The sequence below is a fragment of the Zophobas morio genome, unplaced genomic scaffold, assembly GCF_036711695.1.
Source record: "Zophobas morio isolate AGI-343-1 ecotype UQ-CSIRO unplaced genomic scaffold, CSIRO_AGI_Zmor_V1 ptg000010l, whole genome shotgun sequence".
Lineage (NCBI taxonomy): Eukaryota > Metazoa > Arthropoda > Insecta > Coleoptera > Tenebrionidae > Zophobas > Zophobas morio.
This window is the reverse complement of record NW_026972115.1, coordinates 7932670-7955122: the sequence shown is the minus strand read 5'-3', so window position 1 is coordinate 7955122 and position 22453 is coordinate 7932670. Positions and strand designations below refer to the sequence as shown.

Genomic DNA, 22453 nt, shown 5'->3' with positions numbered 1-22453 from the left:
CAGGGAATTTCTTTTATTAATTATATCGGTTACGAATAGATGTCGATAGAATCAGTGTTTCCAAAATCGGCCTCAAAATTTCTTACTACAGAAACTTTAAAAAAATTAAAGAAATATTCTAGCTAGCTGCTCGTCATAATCATAAGATGTAACGTTCACAGTAGCCACAGGTTAGTATTCGTTATTTCATTATTTTTAAACCACCCCCAGAAAAAATCTAACTCAACCCGAACCTGCTCGTACGGTTCCGCCTACATCCACCAATCCGCGTCCGCTTTTCCTTTCTACCGCCCGAGATAACCGCCAGCTCCGGAGCCAGTCATATAGAATGCCAGTCAGTTAAAAACATAGCCGACGGTAACAGCGAGTCCGTTCCGCGAGACTCGGCAACCTCTAGGGGGCGCGTTCAAATCGACAAATGCACAACATGTTCAAACACACACAAATACACAACGAAACCGTCTTACATTAACCGACCACCCCCAGTGCGTTTCATTTTTCATGTTCAAAGTGGAGCGAAACATGAACAGGTGAAAAACAAACGCGTGTGTTGAGACTGATGACTGATCGTTTAGGTTATCTTCTGTTAATTTAATCTTTATTCATCCCTCTGTGATATTTATCGAGTCTTTTTCATTCGGATATTTATTCAACAATGCAGGTGAGTGTGGACGCCGAAACTGGCGTGAGTAAATACGGTGATTTCAACGAGAGGTTACCACACGAACACATTGACGCAAGTGTGACTCGACTCACTTCGTTAAGTCGAGGTACTTAACACGTGGGGTTGATTTACGCTTAACGAATAAATGTTTCATTATCTAAAAATAGCAGGCAAGGTCGCAACTTTTATTTTCGACCTTGCCGCCATGTAAAAAGTGAGCGATCTAATTGAAAGTTTCATAACGGGTTTTATTTTTTTCGACTTTTAACTCTAAAATTATTCGCCTTTCTCTGAAGGGTCCAAAATCAAAAACCACCACCTGCCATGAAAAAGTGAATTTTTCTCAAGGTTGTGGTCTTCGGATTGAATGACCCACTTGACTTAAAGCTGACCACTTTCTATTTCTTTCAGAACACAATGAGAGCGAACCGCCCGATACGTGTTGCCCTGACATCGCTCCACCTTTTGTTTATCTTCGTCCTTCTGGTAAGATATGAATTTTTGTGTTGGCATCAATGCGGTGCATGTTTCGTTATCCTTTGATCGGGGAAAACTCGTTTGGTACGCCAGTGGCGTATCAACGCCATGGTCATGTATCTACTCAATTTTATGTTAAGAGTGGTGGTTGTTTCAAAACATTTCAAAATGTGAAGATCTAAAGCAAGTTTTGAATTTGACAACACGTCACTCAAACCTCCTTATTGGGGTAGTTCAAACACCAGGAGGCCCATGAGAAGTGGTTTTTTTTAACTTTACCAAAAATTCCTCGAAAATTTGTATCCGTTGTAGTTTCTTCTGAAATCAATCAAAATTACAGCAGCCTAACAATGTCTAGTGCTAATTTTAATTTGTTGGATACAATATTGTATCACATACTCTCTCACCTTGACTGTATAGATTTTTCTAGGGATTTTATTTTATAAAACATTTTCAAAGAATTATATCCATTTACGTTTTTTGCATCGACATCGTTGATTAACAATTAACGATGTCGCAGGTTTTTGTTTTCTGTTATTAAAGGATATTTGTGAAATAAATGAAAAATGAAAATAACAAATATTCTACGGTAATAAATGTTTTATTCTCTGTACTACTGATGAGACCTCGAAAACTGCAGAGAAACACACGTTCAGTAAAAAAAATTATCTGCAACATTTTTGGGAATCTTCTTCAATCTCTCGGTGCACGATAACACTATAAAATTTATTACCCCTATAACACCGAAGATACAAAATGTCGACGCATTTTGCCAACACGTATGATCTATTTCGGTAATTTCAAAACTGTCTTGAAAAAAATAAGTATATGTATATATTTCTGAAACTGTAAAACGCAGCGTCTATTCGAATTATTCTCATTTTTAAATTTAAAGGAGCTGATTTAAATGTTATGTTTCTCAAGAATTTTGCTGAAATGGAAACATAGTTGATGCTCTGTACGCATTTTGTAAGTTGCGCTGCCCAGTTCGTTCTTCGAGACATTTTATTGTTTAAATAACACAATAAGACTGAAATTTTTGTATGTGGATGAATATAGACGACCCGAAATACGAATCTACCCCGCCACTGGTATAAATACACCTAGGCGAGTCATTCTGAAACTCCAGTATAGCCAAGGCAGACAACATGAGTTACGTCATCCTTAAGTCTGATGTACCCCAAGGCTATTTTTGAATATAAAATAATGTCTAGGAAGCGGCGCCGACGTTTGAATTATGATCAATTGTCATTAGAGTAATAATTATCAGCTTTAGTTTTAATGAATTCTTAATAACACGTGGCAGAAATGTCAACCAAGTGGGTTATTTTTTACCGATTATGAAAGCGTTTTTGAGAATTGACCTTCGATTTTTGGCGACATTAAAGGCCACGTTCAGTTTCCGAAATCCTATTTTGCAAAAGTGAAATTGTGAAACAAATAACCGTATAACAGTCACTAATCTTGTACTTATTTAAAAAAATACCAAATAAAAAAATATAAATTAACTTGTGGCATAATTATACCTTGAAGATATCCACAAATTTAAATTTCGTTAATTTTCAGCACCGTTGACTAATGAATTGGTTAACAGTTTCGTAACGGTTTTGTTCATCAAGTTGTAGATAAATAAATAAATAAATAATTCTGATTAATGCCCAAACCCATCTTCTTAGAATTACTTAGTTATTCACAGAGTTGTTAAAACTGTTTCTGGTAATTATTGTTGCTACGATTTAATAAATCTCTTATGCTGGAAATGGGAGCTGCTACATTAAAGGTCTGAAACCTAAAGGTCACCTTGTTATGAAAACAGTTACGTATCTAGATCAAAGATAAATATTTAAAGGAAATTTAACGGCGGTTAAGTAGATACAACCGCCTACAAACAAATTGCCAAAAAGATTAATTTAACTTCTGACAATAGCTAATACGCTTAAATATAACAGTTATTTTTCTTGAGGAAATGTAAGTGGATACACTTATACCGGTACTGTTATGGCAAGGCATTTTGTGCTCGAAAAATGTGCTAATGAGTTTTGTGGATGCAATATTCATTTTTTTTTGTATACCTAATGCGCATACATATATAGCAGGAATTTGGACAGTATGTAAAGTTTTGACACATGGTTATTTCTATCAGAAAATGATATTTAGGTATGTTTGCACTACGTTTCCAGACTATTGGGGAAACATACTTATGAGCATTTTCTGAGGTATCCATTAATTTTTTTAAACATCCTCTGTAATTACTTCTGAGCAACCAATCCATATCATACTCCTTTAATTTAAGCTCTCCTAAAATGTAGTCGTTTTCGTGTTTGTTTAACACTGGTTTAGAACATCCAGAATAATATTGTATTAACTTTCACAGGGTCAAAAACAAGCAACACTGATGTGTTAGAATTCTTTTTTTTGAAATTTATTTTTTCACATCTATTTCTAAACACCGAAAATTATTTAACATATAAATCGATAAGATTTCAGATGCACTTTTTCTGAAATTCCGTTAAACCGTTATTCGGTTTCCAGTTTCGAATGCATTAATTGGTTGTCAAAGATTCTGATACATGGCTCTGGTTTGACCACATTTTTTTAACTCGAAATCTAATCCCGATAAATGCATTTTTGGCGCACAAGAATCGAACGGTGTAATAATAATTAGCAAGACCGGCTACAAAACTTCAGGAACCACTGCAAGCATTGTAAATTTTTTCCCACAAGTTTAAAACATTCATCTTTCTTCCAGATGTACCCAATAATTTATAAAAAGATTTATGGCATGTAGTTTTTCTGAAGGTTATTAACCGACATACATTCCACAAAAACGTTCATCACGCAACAAATCAAGAGATCAACTAACCACAAAAAGAAAGTAACAAAATCTAGCTCCGATCTCGTTACTTTTATTTTCATCTCTCGTCTCCGTTTAACATTACTTAACATCCAATTATCTCATGTTGCTACTACTGACTGTGCGTTCTTTTGCAGATCTGCTCACATTTCACTGTCAAGGCTGCCAACATACCTGCACCAACAAGTAAGTACCGCCAATTTAAAATCACAATCGTGACGCGGCATCCGCAAATTAAGCCCTATAAGTCAGTCTAGACGAGTACGGCGTCCGTATCAGATGATGAGCCTCTGTTGGACAAAGTCTAAGGTTACGGTGCAAAAAAAATGTGATTATTATTCCGACAAACGTGGCCTCGAGGTGTGCTAAGAACCATCATCTTCTCGGCGCATTGCTGGCAATTATTGCATTGTAGAGTTGACCTTAAGTCGCGGCTTTTGAACACGCTAGGAAATTCAACATAATTTTATACTTATTCTAATCGAGATTTTTAATCAGATGACGTCGAATGGTGCTAGAAGCACTTATCTGGTCGTTGATATGTTTCGTGCTCGAGGTCATAAATTCACAGTGCATACAATTACGGAGCTGTTGACTTTACAACTTTCCAATTTTTAATCTTTGGTTTGCACCTTTTGAGCGGCTTAGAGACGGAGGTGGAAAACTACCCACTTAACTTGCCATTTGAAAAGAACGTAATTTCAACATTGCTCGATACACCAGAGCATAACCATTACATTCCGGAAATTTTTCGGCGATTTTTGTAGCTTGGAATCGCAACAATTGTTGGAGTGTTCTACTAGACTAATTCTGCTCTTGTGTAGGATTTCGTAACTGCAATACTAAACCTTTTAGAAATGTCTTGCTTATGCATGAAAAACGAAAGTAAAATCGGGGTCAAGAGATATTAATTATTTGATCTGTAGGTATTGGACATCTCGAGCGTTGTTTTCACTTTTTATTTACGAGCAAGATGTCTACTTTTATACACAGAGAGAAATTTTCTTTCCCATCACACGATGTTCGGAGGATGGCGATTTTTTTTTTTACGAAGCACGAGATTTTCATGGTCGGTAGTTCAGTTCTTGATAGCGTGGGTGTTAAAAATGTCATGAAATGCGATGCTGTTCCACGAAGTTTTTGTCCTTTCGGAATCTAATCGGTATTTTCTGCTAAGTGAACCGTAAACGCTGTTCTAGGCTACAAAGGAATATCGGAAATTAACTGATGGAAAAATGTGGTATACAGTGAGCATTCTCGCAGATAATTTTGATTTAGTGAACAATAAGATTGCTTCCTGCCATTAAAAAATTAAATATATACCTATATCGTTAGTTGCGTATAAAACTCGCATTCTGTAAGTATTAATTCGTCAAATAAATTGATTATAAAAAAACGAGCCACCGATTCTAGAATTGGCAATAGCACTCTTTGTTGTCGAAATACTAAGAAAACATTTGAATTCTTTCAACAAGTGGTTTTTGGATTTAAAGAAGTTTACGCAACATTCAGCCGCAATTTTTTAATTGACAGCACTGATGATTGGTAATTATTGTTATTGTTACAATCATAAATAGAAAGTTTTATCGTGAAGTAATTCCTTGGACCAATATTTATCTCCTTCGGTATTGTCATAGAATCGTCCAACGAACGATTTTCATGTTTCTCAAGGTTTCATGACCCCTCGAGTGTGAAAAAATAGATCTCCCATTTTTCCGTCGGTCTATAGTCTGTTGGCGATTTTATTAGACAGATAATCTCCGAAACTGCTGGAGTGATTATTACTTATGAAATTTTAGATATAAGTATTTTAAGAATATCAAGTAAGCGGCAAACTAACCAAAATTTGTCTGGTCATTCACATTATTAACTATCTGATGATGTTTTTTTCAAAATTAACGTTATTATAGCCCATACTTAAAAAATAATAAATCAAAAACATTTCGGACACTGAAATCTACAAAAAAATCTTTTAAATTTATCTGATTTAACACAGCCAGTTTTTCGCCGTGAAAATGTAACTGTAAAAATCAAAAATCAAATTTAACAAAATCTTGAGTTTTCGAGTCACTGATGTTTTGTCTTAGAACTAATTGTATTCGTATTAATATCAATATTATTATAAATTAATATCACGTATCTGCGTCTATGGTGCATGTTCAAATTTTTGGAAAAAAGATCAGAACTGCAACACAACTTTACCGTTTCTCCGTAGGATTCCACGAGTTTCTTATAGAAACTATTAAGCCAATCGTTCTGAAATTTAGCATGTTTGAGGATATCGTCAGCCTGATAAACCAACAACCGAAATCTATCTGTCCATCTCAACAAAACTTTTAATTACGTCACCTACAAAATTAATCAATTTGTTAAAAAATTGTATTAAAAAAGACGTCAGGTTATCGACGTACCAAAGGAATCTGGACAATTTGATCAGTGAACAAGATTTTTTCCTGTTGTTTTATCTCTGCGTAGAGATTTATTACTTTACTTTTAAGATTTCTATACTTGTGTTCCATCGCGGTACGTGTCTCTTGCGTTCAGTACGAAATTATGGTTTTCTTCTAACAGTAGCAGTTTCTGTAATTACTCCTTGATGAATTAAATCTACAGTTTGCATTTAGGATACATGCGCTAGACGCAAAACCTGATTTCCGTACTACGGCATCCAGTAAACGAAACCTCTCTTTAAAAACACATAGCAGATACATTCTTCTGCGTCTTTTTCACTCATCAATGAATCCCAGTATTACCCAAAAACAATGAGAGGAAATTGAATGGTGTACGTACGCTACCAACTACTAATCAAACGTTCAATCGGAATAACAATACTTCAGGCGAGTGTCCAGTTATTTACGTGTCGTTGTTCTTGCAGGCGCACCGGAAGTAGCGTCGGATGTACGTGTTGAGTGCAACAGCGACGACATCGTTGTTAGAATCAATACAAGATCAGGACGATTCAATGGAATGGTTTATCCTAGAGGTTTATCGAAGAACAGTTCTTGCATGGGAGAGTGGGTCCAGAGACCGGCACCCATCAAGTACAACCTACCTTTGAGAGGATGCAACACGATGAGTACGGAATTGGTAAGCGTTAGCAGCACAGTTAACAAATCCCTCCCCCATGTCCACTGCTAATTCCCCAACCTCAGGACATCGGAGTACACTCAACCTCACCCTTCTATCCAAAGATTAGCAGCAATTCCACTTAACCCATCCACGACTTCACCTGGTCGAGAAACAAAATTATGGTAATAGTCGTAAATCGTGCTCAACTTGACATATATATCAAACCAATATTGTCACGCTGGAAGGTCGGATTAATATGGAAATTGGTAAGCTAACGGAAAATGCAGCTCGGAGAGGTTAAGGGAGATAATCGACACGTTTTATGAAAACTTAACGGTATTCCCTCACGTGAAGCTATAAATGTACACAAAACGGTACTGCTGAGAACGCGAATTGTCGCGTTTCGACACTTTGCCTTTATTGTTGCGATTTTTATTACAAAAGAAAAGTGTTCGAGGCTTGTTAATGAGCTTAGTGCGACGTTTATCTTGTTGTAACGGAGGCGCGTCGATTTGTAGATTTATTAGCGCCGGTAACGAGACAAATAACTGGATTTTGTGGACCCACTTTAGTATATTCACAGTAATTGGCTCGTTAGTCGATCGAACTTTGACTTTAATGAGGAAGAAGCAGGTTTTGAAATATCGAGACCGACATCACACAACCTCTCCAATTGTCATTATTGTAAATGAACATGTGTTGGCCGGTAAAATTAAAAATGGCGTTGGTTAATTACACTTAAATGTTTGACAAACACTCAGGAGCCTTCTGTGGGAAATGGTGTTTGTGGGAGGGATGTAGAGTGTTTTGCAAGTCCTATAAAAAGTTATATTGTTAAATAGACTTGGCATTGTGAAAGGCGAATTTCATGTTTATTATGAATTTATTATTTTAATTGTTGCGTCGAGGCCATGCGCGCTAAGAACAGATTTGCTTTTATAGGATAGATTTAAGCGCTTCTGTTTTAAAAGTGTTTATGGAAATCGGTTAATTAAAGGAAAAATACTATTTGTTTAAAATAGTTAAGCGGGCAATTACTTTAAATAAGTAATTGTCCGATTTGTGAGGCTTTATCAATGAACATCTTAAGATAATTTTTTTTAGTGTTGTGGATTTTTGAATTTTGATCTCGATGTAGTAAATCATATGTATACCTAGTGTTGTCCATTACGTTCCTTGTTATTTCGGGTATCAACTTGAGACTTAAATCTATTGATTTAAGATCCTTAGAATAGAAGTCAGAGACAAAAGAGTCTAAGCTAAAATTCCATTTGATTAAATAAACATAAATATTTTAACATTTATTCAACATTCAGCGGAACGAAAATTTCTTCCGTATTGCCAACTCCATGCCAAGAATTTATTCTGGTTCAAAGTTCACAGCAAAATAACTGTCACGTCTACCATTTCAAATATTTTATGTTTTTATTTATTTACAAAAATTACCTCACTGATCACGCAACCCATAGGACAATCAAGTGTACGGGAACAAACAATAACGTCTACCAGCATAAAAACTGCGATTCTCCTACTTCCTCAATAACTATAAAAAAGTTAACGTTATCCATCGCGTTCATGATACCTCCAACTGCAAGACCACCGTAAAACCGCAGCGATAAACATGCAATAAAGCCATACACTAACGCAGTTATATGTCCACAAATAAATTGCAACAGTAAGGAACTTACAAGTTTAAGCAAGCGAAAATGGTTACTACACTTATTTGCATAAATTAGTCGACACGTTCGCCAAAGCAACAATCGTTGCAACGAAATTATAATCCAAGTTCCTTATTACGCAACAGATAACACTAATTCATAAAACACTATAATAAGAAAGTGTCGAGTTTGATGGTTAACTCGATCATGCCGAGAGAGTCGGTCAAGTGCTTGAACAATTTGCAGAAAAACTCAATTCATTGGTTCTGCACTTCCAACAAGATGGAACTTTTTATAAGTGAACCGTTGAGAAGGGGTCATTGAGGTTCATACATAATTCTGACGTGAAAATTGTATACAAGGATAGGAAGAGAAGAAGATTAAAGACACGTTGTTAGATTTTGGAGGAATCTAACCGAAGTGAGTGTCAAAAATTCTTACAGAAGCCAAAAAAAGGTTAACTAATATCCGCTTTCCTAACCAATGCACAACGTCCGACAAGGACAAATTCTTAAATGCTTTGCACGTTTCATGCTTTTCGCAAAATTCTAAAAACATCGATGCACGATCTCAACCCGCTATGCATTTCCATTCAGCAATAGATTCAGCACGCAAACTATACCGCGATGAATTCAAACGTACTTGTGTGTACTTACTTATACGTCGATAAATAAAAGAGGACAGAACCTTGAAGCTGTTTATAGCAGCTGTTACAATACCAAAAGAATCAGCTATTCTTCCACAACATATGGTCCTTTCTTATATAACGCAGAAAAAGTAAAATCAAAGAGAAAGTTATGTAAATCATGAACTAGGACAACGCAGACAAAAAGAATTGATGAAAGAAAATCTTCTGCATGGACACTCCTAAAGGATGCAAGGTTTTGTCATCACCAATAATTTTTTCGACTGGTCTTGCAAAACCGGTCTCGGAACCACTTGGTGCTTAAAAATTCTCCTACATAACGCGGACTAAAGGTTATTGGAAGTTGCTAAAGCGTATAAATCAGAAAAACTGTATCATAAAATCACACAAAACCACACAAAAAGTGAAAGTGGTCAATATGGGTACAGGTACTACAATTGGTTTATGGATACGGCGATGCAAGAGAACAATGGCTTGCAACATATCCTCCAATTTGAGTGTTAAGAACGACATAAAGTCCTGTAATTATTATCGTTGCGGTGTTTACTTAGTTAATTTACTTTGCAAATGCGATACGATTTTGTCGCCAAGGTGTGGTCATGGTACCGCTTCTTGCCAAGAATGGTCACCGTGTGGGAGACCGCAACTGACTCACAATACGTCACAAGTCCGGGTTAACAAGAAGCAGATCTTTCTTCAGAAATTTTGCACGTTTTACGTTGGCATTTGGTGGTTAATTAAGAAGTGCTAAGTCAGTACTGATCATAGCGGTCATTAAAGGACAATTAAGATTACGTCACGCCCGTTAAAACTAGCCATTACAGTGCAAAACTTTCTAATTTTGTAGATATGTAGCGCATAATCACCCATCGTCACGTTTATTGAATACGTCTTAATGATTTTGGTAAAAACAGTAGGCTTCTTTGACCTTTGTAAATCCCACGTATCAGACGACCTTCGCAACCACACCATCTGAAAGTATAATTCTTCTTTACGAAACGAACGAAGCTGGTCTTTATCGACGACATTTTTAACCCGTGGGTTTTTCTCTTATGGACGCAAGTAGGTGGCAGCACCATTTAATTTTCCAGTTTTGAGTACCGTTCTGCCAAACTTTACAAACACAACTCACTTTCTCTATATCGATTCGAACAACAATTTTCTTGGATTTGCGATGGTGCATTCACCTGTATTCCTTAAACATAGCACCACCCATACAAGTACCTCGATTGTGAGAAACGTCGAAATCCTCCAAACCGGTACCACAACACAAATAATGACAACAATCATAATTAATAACAGTACCTGCGATGAGCAGAGATGGTTTCGACGTTACCTTGAGTTGTTTGTTGCATGACATCACCATCACGCAAAAATTAGTAATTTTACACAAATAGTACTGCTATTTTCCTTGTAAGCATTATAACTCATCAAGGTCGTTGTTGTTACAGGATGATGGCGGCATTGAATACTTTAATACCATCGTCGTCCAACCCCATCTCAAACTCGTCACCAATCAAGGGAGAGGCTTCCACATTAGGTGCCGTTACAATACCAGGAATAACACCATCACGAACGATTCTCTGAAGGTCGAGTAAGTACATTTTTGACACATCAATGGGATCTAAGTAGTTTCAGTTTCACGTTTGACCGGAAATATTTGATGTTGCTGCTGCAACCTGGCATATTTTCTTCTGAAGCAGCTGCCCGCCAGCGGAATCTCCCATGTACAAAATAGTCTAAAACTTAAAGATCCCATCTTCGTGCTTCGAAGCAATTAGTGTCACATTTTACGCGTTTAAATGAAGGTTTATTTGTAAAAGATCAACAATAAAACTACCTGTACTCATTACATTGGCGTGAAAAAATTTAAAACAATGGTAAATACTAATAGCATTGAAATGAACAACCGGTTTTCTTTAAAAAAGCATCTTTGATGAAAAAATACTTATCATCTTCAGAGTTTGTATTTTGTCACCAAAGTGGTACGTTCAGACATAGTAGGTATCCCATTTCCTTGGAACAAAAGTCAACAAACATCCTTGTATTTTCGTTCAATGTGGGCAGCAAACAGGTCACACCGCCAAGTACGTAAATTGGTTTAACATTTACCAACAGCCTTGCTTCCATTATTGAAATCTTTCGTAAACGCCGGGCTCCGCAATTACACATGAAAAGACGAAAGAAGTTGCAGCGTAATACCATCTACCATCAGAGCCTGTCGTTTCAGTATAATTGTAATCTCCGCGTATAATAGAAGGTACTACAAAATCCGAACAACCTATCAATTTCTTGAATAGAAAGTGGGTGTGACAATCGACTTGGGATGATCACAATTTATTGAAGTCGTAATCTCGAGTGTTGATCATCGATTAGTTCGAACACGTTGAAAAACAATTCACGTGGTGATCGCGACCACGAGAATTACCACTCTTGATCACCTAACGTTGTCCAAGAACTTGTGGTGATGTAATGTCACAGTTTGTGGTCGTAAAATGACAATGTTTAAATCGCCAGAACTTGGAAAATAAGTTGATGCGTGACCTTTACGCCTACTTAAGATTGCAAGCAAGGTAACTAGCGCGATCGGAAAATCGGAAGGTACCAAATAATGATCATGACTTTAGAGACGGATACTAGTTTCAAACAATCAAATCGAACCATGACAAAGCGGTAATTTATATCGCAGTAAGTACTAGTACTTACTGTACTTCTAATTTTTTATAAAAGTGGGGACGGAGAAAACGTGGAAATCTCCGTTTTCCCTATTGAGAAGAGTTCAATCTGAAATCATGAATATTTAATGGAATTTCGTTTCCGGCCACCGTTATACAATAGCAACGGGTCCATATCGAACATCATCTTTTTCTGTTACATAATTTGCTACATGGCAACTTCTTAAAGTGAGCCATCCACTCAAAACTGTTATGCTCCTGGTAATCAGATAAACAAAGTTTAATAAATATCTTGCTTGTTTTTTAAATATTTTTGTTGATACATTTATTTGTTCAAATATTCTTTATTTTCTCGTTGATAACGTATGCATACATCTGTGTCAATTACAATGTTGATTTCTATATAGAAGCTCCACATTCAATAGTTGTAAAAACTTCTCCCTGTCACTACTTAAAATATCTTCATGTTCAAATTAAGAGTTAATTGCTAGTTGTTGCAACTTGATGACTAAATTACACCAATTTCAGCTCTTACATCGCGCAAATTTTCACTACACTTTCATTCTCATTCAGAGAAAAAGTATATCGTCACCGTTGCTCAAAAAACGATTTAAAAAATTGTCAGTTCAACAGAAAAAAAATCACTTCGCACTCTTCTAGTTTAATGGCCGCCGATCCCATAACGGCATTGGCACCCATGCCCGGCTGCAGCATGAAGATATTTTCGGGAGACCCAACCGAAAAGGAAGTGGCCGAAAATGTTAAAATTGGCGACCCTCTAACACTCGTCATCACTCTGGACGAGCAAGACACGTTCGGCATTCGCGTTACCGACTGTTTGGTCAGGGACGGACTGGGTTGGGGCGAACAGAAACTGATCAACGACGAAGGCTGCCCTTTGGATGCGGAGATTATGGGCAGATTTCAATATTCCGACGATAAAACGAAAGCCTCTGTGCACTTCCAGGCGCACAAGTTCCCGTACACTGCCTCTGTGTACTACCAATGTAATGTGAAGCTGTGCGTGAAGGCCGATGGCGGATGCGAAATTTCGGTAAGTTCGTTGATGTATCTTTTTACTGGTAACAAAAATATAAAATATTCTCTTGTTACTGTCCACCACTCTGTTGTCTCCTACTAATCTATTTAATTTCTTTGTTAACGGCCAATCAAGATTTTACAGTCACTATAAAAAAATTACGATTAGGCTAAATGACCCGTGTTTCATTTTTCAGGAAAAAGTATCACACACATGACAAAAGTGAAGGTGGTGTAACAAAAAATAGAAGAAAAAAAAACTAAATATTGGGCGTTATAAATACGACTTTAACTATAATTATGGGTTCCTTACCGATGTTTAATCATGTGCTCGGCCTGCTATACAGATATTAAAAAAATAGTAATAACAAAACTAACTTTGATGTTAATATTGGTTTTAATGTTCCATTAATAAAAATAACTTTAACTGCTGTTAGTTATAAAAACTTGTTTTGTGGATATCAAGAAGTTTTTTGACCAATGTCACGTTTGTTGCGGTTTATCACAGTTCATTATCTTTTGGTACTGTAAAATGCTTTTGATATGGCGGTCAAAATAGAAGAGAAGCAAGAAAATTACAATATTTTATTGGAAGAAATCTAGAGAATTTATAACTAATTAATTTGAAAATCTGACAATAACAAAAGCTACCAAAGAATAGTTTTATATAACTCTACCGCATTAACAAGTCTATTAATACGACTTGAGTGTTGTTAAATTGTCCTATTAATAACACATTAACAACCAATAAATGTCACTACTTTTCAATTTATTAAAAAAAAAAGATAAACGAATATGCACCCACAAATTACGGTTAAGTACCTAAGTTCGAACATGCAACTCCAACCTCAACCAGTTTATTTCAACAAGGCATGTCACACATTCACAATTCATTTTTCAATATGAATAGTTAAAACATGTAATCCGATTATCAGTTTCTTTTTGTAAAATATCTTTGCTTCATATGTGTAAACATAACAATCACGCCAATTACGACTAACAGCTAATTAGAATCTAATGATTAGCAGCTCTTCTACCTTCTTAAATGTAAATAGCTGTTGGAATTTTCCGGGTGCGTACTCAGTATTCATTGGTTAGCAATAATGGTCACGTTTTATGGACATTTCAAGCAGCAGAGGTATACGTTCACAATAACATCACGCCAGAATTCACCACTGGAAACTCCTGAATAAATTACTCGTAATTGTCGAAGCATTTATGGCAAGTCTATTAAAATCAATGCATGTATGCATTTACTCTTAGACAGACAATGGTAACGAAAAATCCTCTTGGCCTTTAGCTACCACATAATAGTGATACAAGTCATGTAATTTTTGGTAGATATTTATTTCCTTGTATTTCTATTTTTGGCAAAAAACAGTTTCTCAACATCGTTAATTCTCCAGTTAACCATGCGTGGGCTAAATGAGGCTTTTTTGTTATTCTAGGAACACATTTTTATAGATAATATACACTCATCAAACATGGCACCGTAGGTGTCGGATGATTTTCCAACATTTGTACCGCTAGAATGAATACGTAGATGAATCTTCACAAAGAGATAATTAATTTTGAATACGTGGGGGCAAAGACCTTGCATGTTTCGAAGGACGACAAAAAAGACAATCCACGCATTTTCGGAGAGCAAAGTAGTGTAGGAAGATATTAGGTAACAGATACGCAAACATTTTCATTTGCATTACCTAGTTAGAGTTACGATCACGGTCCGATTATATTAATTTTCTCCAGAATTATGAAAGCAAAATATGTAAAAAAGATTTTACGAAACACATTTGACAGAACAAAACACCTGCTAGGTTTTGAAGAACAAGGTATTAGCTGTTACACACGAAAAGTTTTTTACTCCTATAAACGTAAAAAATTTGCAAAGAGCTAATTTAAACATAGGTCATATGAAATATTAAAAATATTACCATACTAAAAGCCGCTAACGTTAAACTATTCATTTCGCCATCGCAACATATACAGTCGTGGCAAAATTAGCAAAATTTTCACAACAGTAATAACCCGACTCGAGTCACTCCTAGCAACATCCAGCTATCAAAAAAACTAGTTTCATTACGAAACGGTTCATCTCGAAACCGCATCAAACGCGTCTAATATTCGCGAAGAAAAAACCTAATTGGATTTGTGGACGCCGTTCGTGACCTGTGGGCAGGTCCATATCCACAAAAAAAAACGGCTTGACTCATGATTCTATTTTAATTGGTAACATCATCTACAATACCATGCAACCTTGAGGTATCGAATAATTGCATGACCGGAGTCTGGGAATTCTCCCGTCGAATCACACCATCATAAAATTGCAATTAAAATAACAACCCAAATGAGGAAAAAATGGAAAATTCTTGATCCGTTACCTCGCCGGAGGTTAGCGAGGTTCGCTGATGTTTCCAAGAAGTATCGGGTTGTAGGTGCATGGCCGCTGCACCCAAGGTTAAGAAGCGGGAGGGCGTCAGGGTCCAGTGCATCCACAATGGCCATATCGTGTCCTTTGAAAAGTCGAACATGACAAATGGTATAAACGCCTACAATTTGCGTGCTGCGAGCACCGATAAAGGCTTTGCCTTCTTCGGCAGGTCCGATGGCCCGCAGTTAACAGATGTTTCGGCAGCCGAATATTAATATACAGTATAATACCTGCGATTTTTCTAAAACTGCATAAGTGAAACCATTCTAAACAGGCGACAAATAAACTGTGACTATAACGTAGGACTTTTGGGTACAACAAAAAGAACGGTGGGCGCGACAAAATCGGCAAATTCTCAGCACTGTCTAGTAGTATTCCACCCGATTTCGCGGCTATTTGTGAAAGTCTGAAGGCGTTTTATATAAAATTTGAAGCTGGAGGTCCGACTTTCGACATCCTAAAATTTTATTAATCATTTTTATAGTAAAAATTAAGAAAATAATTTAAAAAAAAAAACAGAAAATACAAATCTTTCACAGTAGTTTTTATATAAAAACTTACTAATGATCAACTAAAAACTTTTCGGTTCAGTTTTATTTAATAATTTGCAGCAATTTTGCTTACGAGCCAAAAGAAAACACCCAAGATCCATTTACAATCCAATCGACGGCGCCAGAGGCTTCCCTCTCAACGCCCTCCATCTTACCAATTTTGCAAAACCAGTTCGATAATCGTCTTTCTTTGCAGCCACCAAACTGCGGCGGCAACAGGTTGCGTAGGCAGGCCAGCGGCGGTGCCAGCCCGGCGGACCCCAGCGAAGGAACCCCAGCTACCATCGAAGTGTACAGCGGCCTTTATGTCAACGAGGCCAACGAACTCGCCAAAGCCAGCTTGGAGGAGGGTTCCGTCTTCAGCGAGAAGGTAAGTTTCGTATCTTCGCTCGTGATAGTAGTGACTAAGCACCGCTCCGGGGGTTCTTGCCAATTTCGGCGGCGATCGTGTCGCAAAAAAGTATAGCGGTTTGCTGTCTGCCCTTTTTTGGGACATAAAGACCAAAGACAATCAGCTGGGAAGCGGAATGAGAAATGGAAGAGCGATAAGAACAATGGCGGACCGATATCCGTCGCTACGATTTTTCGCCGGTCGTAATCGTGATTTTGTTGTCTTCGGCGCTCTCGGGTTAAATCGATTCGGTATGAATCAAAATGACAATTTCGTTCTCAATTAAATAACAAGTTGAGCTAAAAAAAAAAATCGTCGAAAGTTATTTCGACAGAACTTCCCTCGCTTCTGAAGTACAGTCCAACAAATACTGCTCTGAAAAACTATAAAATTTGATTTTGCGTAATTTTACTTTTTCGTGATCACCTTTATGGAGTAAAAATAATATACATATAAGCTACTAGTCCCAGTGTAATAGAAAAAAACGTTTCACCTTCTTAAAAAAAAACACAGTTGGGACCCCCGAGAAGGTTTCACATTCGTAAAAAAAGAGATTTGGGACACCCGAGAAGATTTCACATTGTTAACAAAACAGTCTTGAAAGACATTTGGGGCCCCTAAGAAGGTTCTACACTTTTAAATAAAGAGGGGTGCATTCTCACCTTTTCGCTCGGAAAGTAATAAAAGCATTCTTTCGAATCTTAACGAAACTTTTTTTTATTTGAATTTCAGTAGTTTCGTATTTGCTGGTAGGTGACTGATAAAAACTACCACCATAATGGATGTAGTGGACCGGAATATGTAGTGTGTTTTTTTTTACATCGGAACCCCGACAGTCTCAACCAGACGATTATAAAATAATGTTCTCTGTCACATTATATTGAAAGTCCTAAAAAGTTAAATTCTGAAACAATGAAGATCTTAACCTTTTGTTAAATGCTAGGTCACGAAGTACAGCTACAGTATAAAAACGAATCAAACACTTTTTTCTATTTCAACAAACTAGTCTGGCAGGTTCTTAAACAAATTTGCAATAAAATAAAAGAGGCGTCAAAACATCAAATGTAACTAGTTATGGAAAGTTGGTCACTTTATTGCAGTTGCTCAATATGTTAAATGTAATGGTTATGATTATTCACTTTAGAAATGAATCTTAAATATTCTCTGCCCACGTCTCTGAATTTATTGTGATGATAATTTTTAACTTTATCCCGAGTCAGAAGTATCATTAAAAAGTAAACTAATATTTCACGGAATAAAGAAACCCCAGAAATACTTATATTTTTCAGTATAGTGTAATTTGTTCCCAGGTCCACTCATCTTGGAATTTCCAAAGCATATTTATTTAGTTAGGCGCGACGCACTATGAGCAAATATCCGTTACTCAAACTTTACTTTTTCTTGTGCATTAATATACCCACTCACACGTTAAAGCAAGGTAGGTACATGCGGAGACGAAGTGGTTCAGTGACTGGAAAACCGTACAGAAGTCAATCAGAAAATTCGTTACTTAAATTCTCGAATAATCTTCGCAATCGTCAGATAACTTTCCACGCCACGCCAGGCGAGAAAAATACCGGTAGACGTAATTTTCCTCGACTGTCGCTTCAGATCAGATAAGGCAATCTAACAAGTAAAATTGTTGCCTCAATACCTTATGACATTAATAATAAACTGTTCAACTCGTAATACAACCGTATACCTCTTTAATTAATTACCGACTCAACAACTTTTTTATATATGACGCATAATAAACTCGCACGTTTTCCACTAGTTGCCTATAATTGTAGAAAGTTTTTCTTTACGAAAAAATCAAACCGATAGAAAAACCTTTCTACATTCTACGCGCACATTACGAAATCGGCGTACTTCTTATGCACGTCACATAATCACCACTTCGGGTGTTTTTTGCAGGATGTGAAAAAAATCTGCCGACACGAGATCCTCCTGAGTCATCGCCTTCAATTAACTCGGCGCGCTTACTAACGGTTTCCTGGACTGAGTTCCTGAAGGAAATTGGCAATGAAATCTCCAATGCGAATGCAAATTTAAATCATTAATAAACAACGAAATAAGCGAGTGAATGTCATGCGTATCTCCACCAAAGTGAATTTGAAGTGTTTGCACTTTCACTGTTGGTTACTTTGTTGTATTGAAAGGCGACTGAACGAGAGTGCTTTTTAATTATTATTCAAACACACGTAACGCGAAAGCACGGCATTATCCCATTTCCGACGTAACCATTTCATTATTGTGGTTAATGATAGTGTTTCACCTTTTCATTATGACTTTGCAGACTCCGGACGACGCCATCTGCATATCTCAACGAAGTTTTGCCATTGGTATTTGCATAGCGGGTCTCATTTTGATGCTGTGCGTCATTGCGGCCATTGTCTGTCTTTTGGCGAGAAGAAGATCGAAGAAAATTCCATCGAACCCCGGCAGCTCCATCTACAGCGGTCCCTACACCAACACTGCCTATAGTCATAGTAGCTAAAAAAGAAACGAACAGATCTAAACTGCCATTTTGGTCCGTAAAAGGTTATAGAATAGGTGCCATTCAAGGCTCAGTGCTCATATAGTTATAACGAAATCTTCTTTATTTACAATGGTGTTCAAGATGGAATCTTTAACTGCCATTTACTTTTTTTTTACTTGCCTTCAACACTCTTTTATAGACTTTATAGGAATACCTCGAGTTCCGCTAATTGTAAGATGTAATGAGCCTGAGGAACTGAAACCTTCCTTGGCTCTGCTATAGTCGTGATAATTTTTAACAGGGGTTGGTGGAGGGACTATTTATATAAACGTTGCGTCAGATTACAAGTACCGCTCGTGCTTCTAATCTGAAGACTTAATAACTTCTGGTCCTGAATCACAGCAACATTATCATGTTAAATCTTTGTACATATAACATAATGCTGCCCTGGTTCTCGATCTCCTAGCTCTAAAAACGTAAAAAAAAACGAAATATTAATAGAAAGGTGCTTTAATAAACTTTTAACTATCTGTAATTTAACAGTTAAATAAATACAAAACAATAAAACGTCTTTTATTGCATAACTAGTGTTTAGTTTCTCGTTTGAAGTAGTCTTTCTCGATTCTCTGTACCAGGTTGATCAGAACTGGATAATTCCTGACAGTATTAGCGATATGGCTGTTGGGTAACGGCGTTGTCAAAATCGTAAACAGATGTCCAAACACTAAAGCGTCAAGTTCTGTTGGTCTATAAACAGAATGTTCTGCAACTATCACACAAAAATTACAAAAGCTTACTTGTCTCCAAAGAAAAAGTCTTTTCCTTCGAGACGGTCGGTTAGCGCTTGACAACAATTCTCAACCTCTTCAAACACTTCAGACATTGACTTTTGATACCACCCCAATACTTTAAGTTTTTTAATAACAGACGCTCTTTTCACCCTATTTTGGATATGATTTAATGGCCATGGATAAATCGAGCCATATCTAACACTAGTCACTTCATTATAAGTCTCTTTATCACACCAACAAATGTATAACTTACAGAGAAATTAATTTTTATCGATTGACAACTACAGGTACTTACCTCAGCCACCTCCATTACATTGTGCACAAGGCTCATGTAAGCCCGCATATCAGACTTCATCTCAGGATCTAACTTATCAGTAAGAGTAATCCCCTTGTTGTTAATAAACTGGACGATTGGCTCTAATTCGGAAATGACGAAAGCCCCAGCCTTAATAAATGGTACTTTTCCGGACGGAGACATGGCTTCAGCGTTCGCTCTGGGCTCCACTTGGAAATCCAGGTTGCACATTTTCAGGAAAGCTTGCACTGCTAAACAGTTTGCGTTATCTGGTAACAAAATTTGTTCGACTTCGTAGGGTTGAAACAGTTTCACATCCTTAGGCCAGGGCTCTTGGGCTAAAATTTTGAGGTTAGGTGAAATTATGTAACGACAAAAAGAATCTACATACCACCGAGTTCGATTTGTATACGATCAACTAAAACCATTTCGTGTTTTAAATAAAAAATTTCGTTTTCAAATGCTTTTGTATAATATATAAAAATATTTGCTTATAATAAAGTCAACTGCTCAGTGCCGCCACCCGCCAAACAGCAACTTCAAAAAATTTGTCACGAAAATATGAGTTTGTGTGAGTCGTGAACAGTGAACTCTGACACGTTTTGAGTAAGCAGAAAAATTATTTGAAAGAGTTCCAATATTTAATCGAGTGTTAATTATTTAAAAATAAAACAAAATTAAGCAAAACTTGTTTGGTCATGCCAACCAAACGAAAATAAAGTCACCATTGCTAAAGTTTCTACTTTGAAATTACTCACTTGTTATTTGAAGATTTTGCAAAACTTCAGACAAGTTATCGAAGACGGCATCCTTAAAATAAATTTGTCATTCAATATGAATGTTAATACTGGTTCAACCTTTCTATCTTTAGTTTCCGCTTCTTCCTCAATTTCCTCGTCTGATTCTATATGCACAATGGAATCACTGTGAGTACTTTGGCTCGCAACTTCGTCCAAAATATCGGATGCCGACAAAGAAACAGACAAAGCGTCAAAATCGCTTCCATTTTCATTCAGTATCGTGTCTTCAAGCATTTCCTCCGGGTCATTAAGCTCGACGAGTACTTCATCGGAGTTCTCGCCGGATTCGCTTCTACACACTTGTTCTTCGAGATCTAAAATTATGTCTGCTTGACTTAGACAAACTCTGCGCTATTTTCACACCACATACTTTCGATATCATCACCACAATCACCAGACATTTTTGTGACTTCTCCTGAAAAATGTCGACAACCCGCGAAAATTTAAACTTAATGTGTCATCCTAAAGCAAGTGCGTTGCGGGTTGCCAACTTTCATTCTTTTCCATATCCAAAATGTCTAAGAGAGGTGAGTGAGTGTAAATTTCTCAAAAAATCGTAAAAATCACACATAATCGTTAAATTTTTAAAAGCTAAAACAAATTATTCACGTTCTATGTGCAAATAACCATCCGTTTACGTTTATATTTTTTCCGATGGCGAAAAAACACTTCACATTTTCGAAAATCCCATTTGTAGGTTATGTTTGTGGTAACATGTTTCCATTAATTTTCAGGACGTGGTGGTTCCGCGGGAGCCAAATTCAGGATTTCCCTGGGTTTGCCCGTTGGTGCAGTTATCAACTGTGCAGATAACACCGGTAAGTGTGTTTAATTTTCTGAATTTTCCCCTCTTATCGTAATTTTTCTTCAGGAGCAAAAAACTTGTATGTAATCGCAGTGCAAGGAATTGGTGGACGATTGAACCGACTCCCGGCGGCCGGTTCTGGTGACATGATCGTCGCTACCGTGAAAAAGGGGAAGCCAGAGCTTCGTAAGAAGGTAATGCCTGCAGTGGTGATCAGGCAACGGAAACCGTTCAGGAGGAAGGACGGAGTCTTCATATATTTTGAAGACAATGCCGGGGTCATTGTAAACAATAAAGGAGAAATGAAGGGATCAGCTATCACAGGACCTGTTGCTAAAGAATGTGCAGATTTGTGGCCGAGGATTGCTTCAAATGCAAGCAGCATTGCTTGATTTGTATAAGTTTCCTTTATTTAATAAAATGTAAAAGAAGAATAAATGTGTTCTTTGCCAAATTGGGGTTTTTGTGAAAACCGGGGTTATGGACAAATTTGAAAGTGCAGTGACCGTGGAAGAGTTGAAAGCGATGAGAAATAACTATAAATTTCTTTTTAAGGGAGGTATATATGTATAAATTTACTTGATATTTAAAACTAAGGTGACTTTACGTTGTTAAGGCCATTCTTAACAAATTTAAAAATTAAGCGACCAAATGGATCCTGCAGAGAATTCAACAAATGCCAAGAAAAAAAAGAATTTAAAATACATGTTCATAAATTTGTTTCTAAAAATGGTAATATTAATGAAAGGAAAATCTCTATTTTTTATAATTTTCGAAAACAGAGTAGGCAATTTATAGATGTGAAAAATATTTCTTAACTTTTGACACA

General features: G+C 36.7%; 3 protein-coding genes across 5 annotated transcripts; 2 read left to right on the top strand and 1 right to left on the bottom strand.

Moving 5' to 3' along the window:
- Window positions 1-320: 320 nt before the first annotated feature.
- On the top strand, window positions 321-19500 carry Pio (piopio). The gene is made up of 8 exons (XM_064052429.1): window positions 321-661; window positions 1076-1150; window positions 4133-4181; window positions 6871-7082; window positions 10820-10962; window positions 12704-13097; window positions 16260-16433; window positions 18751-19500. Exons 1-8 carry the CDS (start codon window positions 656-658, stop codon window positions 18949-18951), a joined length of 1254 nt encoding a protein of 417 aa, XP_063908499.1. The 5' UTR covers window positions 321-655; the 3' UTR covers window positions 18952-19500.
- On the bottom strand, window positions 19428-21275 carry LOC135126397 (metaxin-2-like). 3 transcript variants are annotated; one of them, XM_064052433.1, is made up of 6 exons: window positions 21190-21275; window positions 20877-21145; window positions 20778-20829; window positions 20020-20357; window positions 19731-19972; window positions 19428-19680 (listed from the first exon to the last, which is right to left on the bottom strand). In XM_064052433.1, the coding sequence occupies exons 1-6, from the start codon at window positions 21218-21220 to the stop codon at window positions 19518-19520; spliced, it is 1095 nt and encodes a 364-aa protein (XP_063908503.1). In that variant the 5' UTR covers window positions 21221-21275; the 3' UTR covers window positions 19428-19517. The 3 variants fall into 3 exon arrangements, with proteins under 3 accessions (XP_063908503.1, XP_063908504.1, XP_063908505.1); XM_064052434.1 differs by having other exon boundaries at window positions 20877-21133; window positions 21190-21264; XM_064052435.1 differs by lacking the exons at window positions 20778-20829; window positions 20877-21145; window positions 21190-21275 and adding an exon at window positions 20411-20664.
- Window positions 21276-21284: 9 nt separating this feature from the next.
- Window positions 21285-22078, top strand: LOC135126400 (large ribosomal subunit protein uL14). The gene is made up of 3 exons (XM_064052440.1): window positions 21285-21346; window positions 21554-21637; window positions 21691-22078. The coding sequence occupies exons 1-3, from the start codon at window positions 21334-21336 to the stop codon at window positions 22014-22016; spliced, it is 423 nt and encodes a 140-aa protein (XP_063908510.1). The 5' UTR covers window positions 21285-21333; the 3' UTR covers window positions 22017-22078.
- Window positions 22079-22453: the final 375 nt, after the last annotated feature.